This window comes from Opisthocomus hoazin, chromosome 4, assembly GCF_030867145.1.
Source record: "Opisthocomus hoazin isolate bOpiHoa1 chromosome 4, bOpiHoa1.hap1, whole genome shotgun sequence".
Classification (NCBI taxonomy): Eukaryota; Metazoa; Chordata; class Aves; order Opisthocomiformes; family Opisthocomidae; genus Opisthocomus; species Opisthocomus hoazin.
In genome coordinates this window covers 17841126-17853867 of record NC_134417.1, presented here as the reverse complement: position 1 = coordinate 17853867, position 12742 = coordinate 17841126, and the positions used below count along the sequence as shown (strand labels likewise).

General features: G+C 38.7%; 1 protein-coding gene across 7 annotated transcripts in view; it reads right to left on the bottom strand.

The window, feature by feature from the left end:
- ARMC9 (armadillo repeat containing 9) overlaps positions 1 to 12742 on the bottom strand; it is a 71326-nt gene that overhangs the window by 22755 nt on the left and 35829 nt on the right. For all 7 annotated transcript variants that reach the window (XR_012763654.1, XR_012763655.1, XM_075418153.1 and 4 more), the window contains 5 exons: positions 11131 to 11270; positions 10230 to 10306; positions 8156 to 8230; positions 7006 to 7096; positions 5643 to 5701 (listed from right to left, as the gene is read on the bottom strand). Coding sequence is in view for 5 of the 7 variants with exons in the window: in XM_075418153.1 (XP_075274268.1) it covers positions 5643 to 5701; positions 7006 to 7096; positions 8156 to 8230; positions 10230 to 10306; positions 11131 to 11270 (442 nt within the window). In the remaining 2 variants the exon portion in view is untranslated. The remainder of the gene's footprint in view (positions 1 to 5642; positions 5702 to 7005; positions 7097 to 8155; positions 8231 to 10229; positions 10307 to 11130; positions 11271 to 12742) is intronic.

The following is a 12742-nucleotide window of genomic DNA, read 5'->3' as shown; positions in this document are numbered from 1 at the left end:
CAGTACTCTCCAGCATGCAGTGCTTAACAAGAAACTGGTATGAAGTTTGGAGTTTCAGTTTCTGCAGATCTGCCCAAGTCAATCTAGACATACAGTACAGACTGAAAAAAACCCCAACCTGACGGCATTTCTCAGCCACACTGGAGGCTAAGAAAAGGCTACTCCTGTTTTTTTTAAAAAAACCAAACAAACCCCAACCTTAAGGCAAGTCAATTCTAAAAAAAACACAACCAAACACCCAACCCAAAAAACTCACAACCCACAAGAAAGTTATTCAAGCAAAGAGGATGGTGAAAACTTGACAGAAAACTTGTCTGGATCTTTTTACGAATCAGTATCATCTGAGCATAAATCTAAGTTAGACTATAACACCTAGCAGTAAAAATAAAGTGCGCCTTAAAACAATTCCTAGTCTTTCCTGAACACAATGCTAGCATCCCATGACATCGAAATGCCCATAGGCACACTCAGCACTTTGGGGTATGTTCCTCTACCTTAAGAAAATACTAAAGTAATTTATTGCTGTGTATTCCCCAAGAAGAAAAATATACCCAAAATATTTTATTACTTATTTTCAAGCAATAGAGGCATAGTTTTTAATCACTCAAGAAAAAAAAAAATCCTTATTGCTGGGCATTCAAAACTCGAGCATTGGTTTCTGAAAGGCGAGACCACGAGCGTCTGACAGCAACGGTTTTTAGAGCAATGTGAAGCAGCAGCAGCTACTTAGGTTTGCAAGGAAGCCGTAAAGCTGACAATATGGGGCTGGTACAAAATCCCTGGAATCAGTACTTTAGGATACAAATACCATACAACAAGGCAACAATCCTTTGTTGACTTTATTCTACAAAACCCAAATGTAATCAAGTTCTTAAGTGACAAGTGCCAAGAATTTACTCTCCTGTGCCTATTTCTAGTATAACCATGAGTAATTCATCCTTCATGGAAGTTCTGAAGCTTCTACAGATCTACAAGCCAGGAAATTTTAAAGTTTGAGGGATTCTTCCAGCAAACCAAAAGTACTAATACAAAAGCAAGATAGTACTTTTGCTTGTGTTTTGCTACTCAAAAGTGCCCTACAAAAACAGCATGAGGAAAAAAACATTGGAAGTGTGTACAGGGACGGTATTTCCTACAATGGAAATGGCCGACTGATTCCAGTCTTTGATGAAAAATAACAAGGCTACCATCACTCAGACCAAGTGGGTGTTGGCTTCCCCAGAGCTCTACAGGCTTGTGCTTTTTCAAGTGTCATGACCTCTGTACCAAATGGCTTAAACCACATTATTTTTGTTTTAATTATTCTCATTGCTCATCACCTTCTCATTCACAGCCATCAAGCAGAGATAAAAAACACAAAGGCCTCAATTCAGTAGCCCACAGCAGCATCCAGTTCCACTTTGAAATATTCTGCCTAGTCTTCCAGTGGAGCTCTGAAGAGGCACAAGCCTCCCACAGGTCCCATATCACACCCGACAGCCTGGCGCAGGTCCTTCCACTATTCTTGGTATTCTTGAGACTTTGGATGCCTGCACGTGAACAACTGAAGCAGTTACAGAAATACTGCCAATAATCCAGTGTTTGAAAGTTCAGAGTAAAATTTTTCCATAATTTTATGCATGCATTTAATAAAAAACCCTAGCTCTGCCGTAAGTGTTCTGAAGATACCAGAATGTTAATCCTCTTCGTCCTCCTAAAGATGCATTCTCTAGACTCTCAGCCATAAAAGGTAAGGCTGTATAGGACCTGGGGAAGATGTTCAATCTGCCTTTCTCTCCAAGGGAAGATAAGTTACAATCAGCTCCTAATTATCTGGGAAGCTGGGTAGGTGTGAAAAATAACCCAGATAATGGAAAACCACAGATAAACACTTGGAGGCAACAACCATCTGTATGAAGCAAAACAAAAAAAACCCCCACACTCCAAACTCCACAATATACTGTACTTTGGAAAAAAAAAATTAAATAGTTGCAAAGATGAGCAATATTTATAGTCTGATGGAAATTTTTTTATATAGTATGTTAATGCAGCATCAAGAGCTAACAGTTTTCTTCAAGGATGCTTCACAGAAGACTGTCTACACTGTGCCTGTGTAGAGCGCTACACATTAGAGTCAGAACATCGCCCTACTCTTTCACCCAGCTCTCTGCATGCACGACATATTTAACCTCTTCTTACAGATCGCCTTGGTTTCCCCAGGTGCCACCTCTTCCAATATTCTGTTTGACATGTTTTTGTCACACAGAGAACTCCAGTTTCTGGGAAGTACCTCTTCCTGCCAGCCTTGCTCCCTGACGTTGTTCAACATACGAGGTACCTGAGCCTGAACGTGTCCCTCCTCTGCCTCCTGGTACAGAAAAGGACCTTTGACAGACATGCCATCATTCCATCACTAAACGACACAATTGGGGCCCTGTTCACCCTTGCTCACAGGCTGCAGCAGATTTTGGCAGCAAAGTCCTTTAATGTAATGGCTTGATGAGGTCAGCGATTAGGTCTACGATTAAGCTCTTTTACTTTTGACTCTTTCTCTAGCTGCAGTGTGTTTTCACACTGCAGTTTACTGATTTTATTTCCAGGTGCTGAGTGACAGGGGATCAGAGGGTGTCTGATAAATCGTCACTGTACGGTTATCTAATGTAGCTCAAGTTTGTAACTAAACTTTTGAATTACAGCTACAATATCATGCACTTGCTTTTACAAGCAGCTTTTAAAGATGGTACAAGTCTATTAAAAAGCAAATATAAAGATTAAATACTGAAGACAAATTAAGATAATATTTAACAGAACAGTCAAGAGAATATTAAGTGCCAGAAAATATGCACTGTGACTGTGGGTGTCAACACACCCCAGATTGCTAAGATAACGAAGGTGGGTATGTACTCTCGAAGCCAGTGAATCCTGAGCTCTACACTAGTTAGTTTAAAGCTCAGCAGACAAACCCGTAAACCAATTTCTTTCTGAATGACAGTATACACATACTCCTTTTTGTTCAGTTTACATGCTCCATACTCACACATTACAGAATCTTAAATTTCTGAGTGTATGATGCTCTTAGAAATCCCAGAATTATCCTCCAACAGGCTCAACCACATCTTAGCTGCAGTGATCAAATTTTCCAAAACTTGCTGTTGCCAGATCACAACATCAGATGTTATCACAGAGCCCCAAAGAACAATAACTCACTGCATTTCCAAAATACAAAAGGACTCCAAGCATTGAGACAGTGAGTCAACAAATCTTTGCTTATTTAATGAAGTAACAACATCATGCATTTTGTGTAGCGTCTTGCTGCATGCTGTTTGTAAACCCTGTTTTCTAAACTGAGGGACTAAGAAACCAGGTGTCCTTGCAGCAGAACAGAATTATAGTTCCCAGCCGCAATAAGGATTTAGAACATGCCACAATTAATGTTACACTAGGAGCAGTTTCAAAATTAGCTTAATGAGACTTTTTCTTTTTAATATAATGGCAAAGACAATGAAAAACTGGAATCAGACACTTCTCTCTTTCAAAAGCCTACTGTTATTTTTGAGTCAAATAGTAAGAAATGACAGAAGCATGTTTTAATCACATGACAGTTCAGTGGTAAAAATGCATTTCAGAATGCTGGGACTGTGAGCAGCAGTGACTGGGGATACGACTGAATAGGAGAATTCACCTTCCTTTCATTCCCAAGAGCAGGTAGAGTAATGAAAAATTCAACACTATCATGCAATTCAACGCCACACCTTCCATGGAGCTCCTTATCTCTGCTTTCCCAGCAGAATGCGGCGTCCTTCAAAAAAGTGTACTAGAGTTCAAGCGAATATATCACCATCTTGGATTCTCATGATACACCCAAGACACTCAAAGCGTTGGAACATCAGTTAAAGGGTGTTAAGCAGCATACTAAACAAAGGGAAGTTATAATGATTAGTCCACAGAAAGCTCATCTCGCACATCAAGCATTGATTTTGTGGGGGAGGAGTGGAAACGTCACTGAAAACTCACTTCAGGACTGCAGGAGGTGGAACAATTACAGTAGTCTAAGGCTATTAGGAAAAAACAGTCTACTGTATCCCCTTAGAAGAAAAGGGGGAGAGCCAATTGTTAGATAAAACTTCCTTGTAGCTCTAAACTTAGAATTTCCACACAGCTCTAAACTTAGGCAAAGTCACAAGGGTAATTAGTTCACGTGTTCACCACCTATTGTGCCACAAGACAGAAATCAGCTCAGTAATGCAGCCAGTGCAAAACTGCCCTGGCCACTGCCAGGCAAAGGCTGAACCTGCAAGGTGCTGCACCCCATGGCAGCTGAGAGGACACCACACCTGTTACAACTGGGTTATCTACATTTTTCTCCGCTTTCAAAACACAAAAGGCTCAACGTGCACTTGAAAATGCGCTCAGTCATCCTGCAGTGACAGGGCAAGTTCTATACTGTAGCATGGTTGTCACTGCTCACTAGCATTTGCATTCATGTGCAACAAGCTAGTAGAACATGGACGCTACTGACTTGGTAAGTTTTATGTGCCTTATTCTTTGTCAGTTCAGGACAAAAACTTAGATCTTGTCTAAATCCCTGGCTTTTCAGTAAATATGTTCTCCAGTAATACTTCTAATACAAGAACATTTTGCAGAGATCATTAATTCTAAATTTCACTGACTTCTTCAGGGCAAACACATGATATAAATTTACGCGCACATACACATCCATCTAAATAAGTTCTAACACTGTTCTAAGGACATCTACTGTAGCTGTTCTTCTAAATTTCTCATGCAAGACTTTTCAATAAAAGAAAAATGCTGTGTGGTAGACTTCTTTCAGATAAAACTCTCATGTAACTGCCTACACAGTATATCTGCAACCCCCCCCATGCACTTATGGCAACATCACCAGTGAAGACTATGTTTAACAATTCCCTCACATCATCTGCACCTTGCTTTGCTTGTTAATTTAGATGATCGAATACACTATGTTGTCTACACCTGCGAACCCATTGCTCTAGGAAGACAGCTTCTCAAAAAATGCTGAAGCATTGGTATAAAATGCGTTTACTAGCAGAGCTTGAAATACACAGCTAACGAGCTTATGTTTACTTTGATATAGTTTCTCATGCTTGCTTTCTCAATTTTTTCTTTTTTTTTTCTCTTCTTACGGGACTTCTTTCTTAATTTGTAATTACTGTTTTCCTTCACTACATGCAGATAATTTATTAAATATATTTCAAAGTTTCTAAACAGAAAAAGAAGTCGTCACACTCTGAACAGATAATGATACCTTAAGAAAAGGTGACAACCTGTTTATAAACTATTCTGGTAACATACTGGTTCATTTGCTTCCTTTATTTTTAATTGCTGAAATGGTCTGCTTGAAAGCAACATTTCTACTGCTACAGTAACTCCTCATCTCTTTACTTATTTCAAGCTATATTCCTTTATCACAGAGATAGTGACTTGAAAAAATAGAAGTAGGACTTCAAATGAAGAACAGGTAATGGAAACAGATCCAATTTTCTTGTTAATGCAAGAATAATTTAATGAAAGTAAAAAACAAAACAAAAGAACACCAAAAAACAGTCTGGTTTATTGACACAAATATTTTCTGACTAGAAGGTTACAGATTTTTCTAAAAGGTGCCAGAAGGCCTTTATACTTACTTCCTCATCCTCCTCTTCCTCTTCATCATCAGACACAATGCTATCATTTAATGGTTCGTCTAGAAAGAAGCAAAACAAAATAGTCTAAGACCATATGTATGACTTAACAGAATCTCTAGTTATTGTCCCTCTCTTACAAGAGTAAGATTTAACTTGCTTCTCATATAGACATCCCATTCTTGTCAAGACAACTATTGGAATTATTTGCTCCTATTAAGCATTCTAGAAATCACTGAAATAAATTCATGCTTGTGAAAATGGCAAAACCAGAAACACTCTGGAGTAGTTCTTTTCTCATAAATCCCACTATGATGTCTACGTGTACCTACTGACAAGACTTGAATGAAAGTGTGTGCACTTGCAAGTTTGTCTATTTTTCAGCTAATTTTTATTAAAAACTCTACTTCTCCCTACAAACTTGTCAAAATTACACTGCTTTTATATGTACAAAGAGAGTAGTCATGTAGAATACTTACTGTAACTTATGGATAAACTTCCTCAGAAAAAAGCAGCCAGGCTTACGCTGGAAATCTGTATGCTCAACTTTTACTCACCAATCACACAAAACCTTTTAAAAATACCATTCACAGGTAGAAGAGGAGTGATTCTGTGACCTTGATGAACAAATATTGCATGGTGGCAATATGGAGCTTAAATACTTTGTTCTTTTACAAGCTAGAACATAAGATATGCCGCCTTCTGCTCTCTCCAAAAGCCGAAGAAAGCAGTCCAATTTATTCTGTTTTTTACTGTACAGAAAGATTTAATCAGAATTCAGCTCCTTTTCATTATTTGTTTTCTCTTCCTTCAGCCACAGGGAACATAAAATACAAGAAATATTCCACCTCCTCCTACTTGTCTGTATTAACACAGCATCTACAACTCCTGCGACCCACCAACACACTCTCCAAAAAGGATGGTCTCTACCCGCCTATTCAGGATAAGCCATTTCAGATAACAAAGCTACACCCCTCAATAGAGCAAGAGATGAGCAGAGACAAACCTAGTCCCTAAATCCTGCTTTACAAATTATATCACCTGTTTATTTTTGCAGTTGACAGCAGTCTCTCATTACTGTGAGGCCACTGGCATGAAAGAAAACAGTCAAGGTCATTCTATTTACAGTCCCAAAACTTGGGCAGTGAGACCTACTCAGACTTTTATTTCTTCTTTATAACTGTAACACAAAAGGAAATTTTAAAACACATCTGACATTCAAATCCTGACATTCACTATTCACGCTCTCTCAGACCATCATGCTATTGTTATTCTTTGAGAGTTTCAACGTCAAGTAAAAACATCAGCTTTCTTATGGCTTTTGTGAAAGATTTACAGCTCAGATAGCTGCATCTGTTCTTCTGACCTGAATTGAGCTGCTTAATAATAAATTCAATCTGCCGGATCATCTCTGCATTTCCTTCCTTGATAAAGCAGCGCAGAATTTCTTCCATTCCCTGGATGTAGCAGAAAACATTGCTAGATTAGTATTTCATGTAACCACAGTGACAGAGTTTTGTTAACTAAAATGTCATTTTTTCATCAGGAAAAACAGAGCCAGTGTGAAACAAACCGCTGTGTCCAGCTCTAAGCACTCCATTTTGTCCATAGACTTCCCAAGATAAAAGAAATATGCTGTCCAGATTTCTTCTATTTTTAAATACAGAAGTATCCATGATGAACAGCAAATTTTTACAACAGATCTGCTGCTTCTGCCTTCTGAACTGAGCACACAGTATTCAACAGACAAGGGCAAATTTGCATTCACAGAGACAACAGTGCAAGGTTCAGAGCAGGAAAGCAAAAAGCAAGACCAACTTTGACTTTCTCTTAAACCCAGTTTCTCTCTTTGTGGCCCCTCATAGGCTTGATTTTGTGTCTTTAATCATTTAAGATGAGTTCAGATCCTCTGTGCTCTGCGAGGTAAAACATCTGACAACAATTATGTCTGTCTGCACAACTCTCTGTATTAGCTCTTCAGACACAAAGATACATTGCTATCCCAGGAACGGCTTCCTCAAATCCAGAAGTTCAAACACATTCATTACCATTAGATTAACTTCCACAGGAGATCAATTCCTAGTTCTGCTAAAACTTTCCTCCTGCTGCCTTCCCCAGCTAACTATGTGTACACCAGGCAGAAACCAAAGCAGCAAGAGGAACTCATCCTTTTAGTGGCTATTCACTTGGACAGAATGAGTTAAATAAGGGAAGAAATAGAAGGTGAGATGAAAGCATCTCCTGGGCTGCATTCAGATTACTATATGCTAGGTGGACAACACTATTGTAAAATAACGCCTCTCATCTATAATTTAGGCAGAATCCTTCACATCCACTTCTGGAAAAAGACCAGCAAGTATGGCAAAAGTGTTTGTGACATACATTCATACCTGCCTGAATATCAAAGGCTCCTACGTCACAACCCTGCTACACACTGCAGCACTGCAGGTACATGTGTGCACGCCACCTTTGGCATATGCGCTGATCTTTGTGCTGTGCAAAGCAGTGCTTCTTACCATGGCTCTGGCTTCTTCGCGGACAGAAGGGATGGCAAGAATGCTGTACAGTGCTCCATTCACATATGGCTGTATCTAAGAGGAAGAAATAATCATTTGACTAAGAAAAACTTACATTCATCCCAGCTGACAATAATCAAAATTGAAGAGTGAAGGTACAGAACAATTATATTCAGAGGGTTTAATCAGGCTAGCTTGCACTTGCAAAAATTCCCACTTGGGAAGGTATGAACTTTTAGGATGAAAAAATACCATGACACAGTTGATCTAAACCAGTACTGCTGCATGCCGATTTCCCCCCCACCCCTGGTGAAAGTGTATTCCTGCAAATTGACCTAGACCCCCCCCCAAAAAAAGCGAAAAGCAGAAAAAGAAGGTTAGTTCCTGACAAACACTAGTGGCAGTACAAAAAAATAGGACAAAGAACAGGGACAAGACTGTCAGCATGAACTCAAGAGAGGCTTCAAGCACTGTAGCCACAGGCAGGATGATAAAAGCCGTAGCAGCTTCAAACATCATCTCACTCTGCCGCCTGCTACTGTCCCTCAGCAGAGGCAAAAAACCAGCTAGCATGAAAGCTCCGTGTTATGGCTAGCAACCAGATCTGTCAACCTAGTTTTATCAGTACTTATGTGACCCTTTGTATTGGCCAGTTACTTTTGGAGCATTAGGATTTCCAGTCATTCTCTGTCTACATCCTTGGAAAAATGAACAGTGAGCTAGGTTGGGAGCAGCAGAAGCAAGGAAAGATAAGGGGCTGGGATTTACACAAGGATTCCACAGCTTCTCAGAAAGCTCTCCTGGCACCCAAGAGCATTGCCTTCTACCTTTGACTTTGATAACAAAACTTCTATCAGCTGTGCTGGTGAAAACTGGGTTGTAAGAATGCACCCTCTGAGAGAAATTTCAAGGTCATTCTAAGGCACAGACTTCAACAGTATGCTAGCATTTCTAAATACTTCAGCCTAGGGACTGGGATGTTATTTTGTATTAGTATGTATTGTATTAACTCTCATCATTCATAAAAACAAAGCTAGTAAAACAGCACAATAAAGGTACGCCAAGGTTCATCTTAATCAAGGCAGTGCTAGGAAAGAACTGATCTACATCTTCTAATGAATTAATAAAACACAGCCTAAACACTTCATCGAAATTTATTTTCTATTTTCAGTCTAAGTTCTAAACAAAAAAACCTCATGATACAATCACTGTATATAAACAAAAGACATCAGAGTTTGTATTTCAGAAGTCCCTGAACACCTTGTACAATCATCCAGGAATCATTCTAGAATACCCTGGTAAAAATTCTGCCTCCCTATGATTTCAATTTCATACAATATTTGCCTGCGTTTTCTCCTGTCTTAAATTTTACTCCATGGTTGAAGAAGAGCCCATCTGCAGAGACAGCTGAAGCAATGCTTTATATACCAGACAGCAGATATCAGAGCGATTATGCTGAAAAGTATTAGGTAGAAGTAAGTAATGATTTTTAGTATTTTCCTCTGAGGTAGTTTAATTTAGCATCTAAGATGCAAGTGTGTCTGGAAACAGAAATGAACTACAAAAGGGTTAAGCAGCAAGTTAAATGAAGTGGTGGATAAAAAGATATTAGGGCTCGATGTCACAGGTGTACTACTTTCTTATAATATTCCTTACAACCACTACCAAATTTGCTTCTTTGCACCTGATGTTTTGCTTGCACCACACATTGTTCATCTGATGAACTAGTTGACCTGAGATGATTTGGTGTGAGATGACATTTAAACAGCATCAGAAACTGTAATCAAGAAGGCACGTGGATTGCATGATAACCATGCATCCAGAAGACTTTCATTCTTAGCTGCCAACATTTGTTAAAGGAAGACATAATTATGACTAGAAATATCAGTGCACAATGAAATAAAATTTACATAATTGTGAATTTTAGGAAAATTTCACGCAACTTAATTACACAAGGGTCTAAAAAGGGAAACAAAACCAATTTACTTTTTTCCCATTTCTTGCTTTCTTGCTTTTTTTATGTTCAATTTTTCTTTCCCCTTTTTCCTTAACCCAAAGTTTGCTGTAAAAATACCTCATGATTCTCATGGCCAAGCAGATCAGAGAGAACTCTGAGCACAGGGTTTGCAATCCTTGCACACACTTTCTTCCCTACAAAGGGAGAAAATAAAAATATGCTGGAAAAAATAAACCAGAGCAAGCTTCTTTCTTACTTCTTAAAATGGGTACTAAATATAACTTACATGGAGCAACACTGTTCCTTGTTCCCACCAAACACTGCTCAGCATAACTGAGCTGAAATCAGTGGAGTTACTCTGGATTTACACAGTTGTAATCTTGGTCAGGATGCAACACAAAGGGATTTTAAAAAGTTTAACAAAGGCATTATTTTGCTTATGGCAAGCACTCGCTTTTTCACCCTTACTTTATTTTCCTTTTTAAATGGAAACTTACTTTGACCTTTGCTTAAGTCTCTTGGACATAGACAGGACCTTATTTTTTTGGTGGGGGTGGTGGGGAATCTCTGCATTGTAGAAGTGAAACATGCAAGTATTTCACTCCACGAGGTAAAGGTGAAGATCCTTGCCATTACTCATCAACTCAGTTCTGACTTTCTTTTATACAAACAAATCTCTTACACAAGTATAACGTATCCTTTGAAAAGTGGGCCTGGAACGTAGGAATGGCAATCCTCACAGAGGGATACAAAAAAAGAATCAAATCTTCGAGGGTTCCATTGATTAACTGCTTTCTTGATTCTTTGGATTTTGGTGAAGCTAACCTCCATAGCTTAGGATTCTTGGGAAAGAGATCTGCTCAGAAGCATTGGTCATAATACTCAAATATTTCTGGTCACGTGAGTCCCTGCTGCTAATTACAGTCACTTGAAAGAATCCAGGTATATCAGAAAAAAGGATTCACCATCTTCTCTATCTAGTTCTTGGAATAAGGTTGTAATTCAAAATGTAAGACACCTGCACTCCGCAGACAGAGATTCATGAGCAAGGCAACAGAATACTCCAGCGTATAGTCAGACAGGCAATCTGTATCCGTTAGAACATCGACCAGCCAGAAAATGAGCCCATCTTTGATCATTGCCGACTGCAGTGCACGCCTAGGGTTAAAAACAAAAAAAACCTACAAAAACCAGATCACAACATAAATAGCTTTCAAATACGTTTATAGCTAATATAAGCACATTAAAACCCTACTTCACATACCTGCTATACACCAGCCTGCCAACAAAAAAACCCCAAAACTACCCATTTTGGCAGAATCAGTTAAACTCAGGAATTAACAAAGCCCAAAGAAAGCGAAGATGCAGATTTCCATGGGGTTAGAGGACTAAAACATTGTTGGGCGAGTTGGGGTTTTTTGTGTTTTGGTTTTTTTAAACCTGCAAAGGTAAGTTTCTTCATTGTTTTCTAAGGCTTCTAAATTCACCAAAATTGCATTTTCAATTGTCTTCAAATTGGTAAAAAAAGCCAGCCAGCTACACACAACAGACCCATAAAACAAATTAATTACTACTTCTGCCACAGGTAGTCATAGCACTGTAGCACTTCTGTACTGTTGATTTGAAAAATGAGATTTTTTTGTTTTTCTTAAATCAATTTTATCTTTTCTCTAGAGATTCTTAAAATATGTATTCTTTTAACTCAACCTGTGGTTGCCCTGGAAAAGCATACTGGTTAAAGTCCCAGGTGGTCAACTGGGATCTCCTGCAACAGAAATTCCTCGTTTTACAATACAAAAAAAAAAGCATATACTGGTAGAAAAGTCTTACTGCAGAACACAATTTTTAATCACACTATTTCCAATGGGCAGCGAGTCTAAATTACATAGATCAAAGCAGTTATTTTCCTGGTCTTAGTACTTGTGATTTGGATTACTGCTGAAAGCTCATACACTTGCTCAGTCCTGGATCCTGCAGTAGATCTATGGCATGGACTGAGAAAACAAGGAAGCATCTGACCACACATTAAAAAAAAGTCCCTCATGTCAAGTATCTAGAATTAACCTTCTATAAGATTAACTGTTGTTTTTTAGAAAGTAAAAAAACTTTCAAATTTTCAGTACTTGTACTATCAACAACAGCTTTAACAGAAAAATAATTTTCTCTAAGACTGGTTTAGGATTTCAAACAGTAGGGTATGAAGATTTATTCTCTTTCACCTCAAATGTGTATAAGGTATCACGTCAGGAAGCAGTGCAGAATTTTACTCAAAGCACATTTACATGTGCTTCATCCAGACAAGTTCTAAATAAGGCAAACCCAAAAGCAGCCCTCATTCTTCAACAAGCCCAAACAAACACCACCCCCCCCCCCAACACTTACAGACTTAAATTAGAAGAAACATGAACAAAAATAACAAGAGCTAAACACATCCATCTACCTTCTTATATTCAGTTAACTACTCAGGGCTGAGTATTCCTCCCAAGTACTGTGAAAACAGAGTTCCTACATCATATTTACTTGATAAATGCGAGCAACAAGATGTCCTTTACTGCTTTTGCATATTTCTTTTGTGGTGGTCATTTGAGTCAGACTGCTAATGCAAAAGTAAGAAACAAGACAGCCCAGGC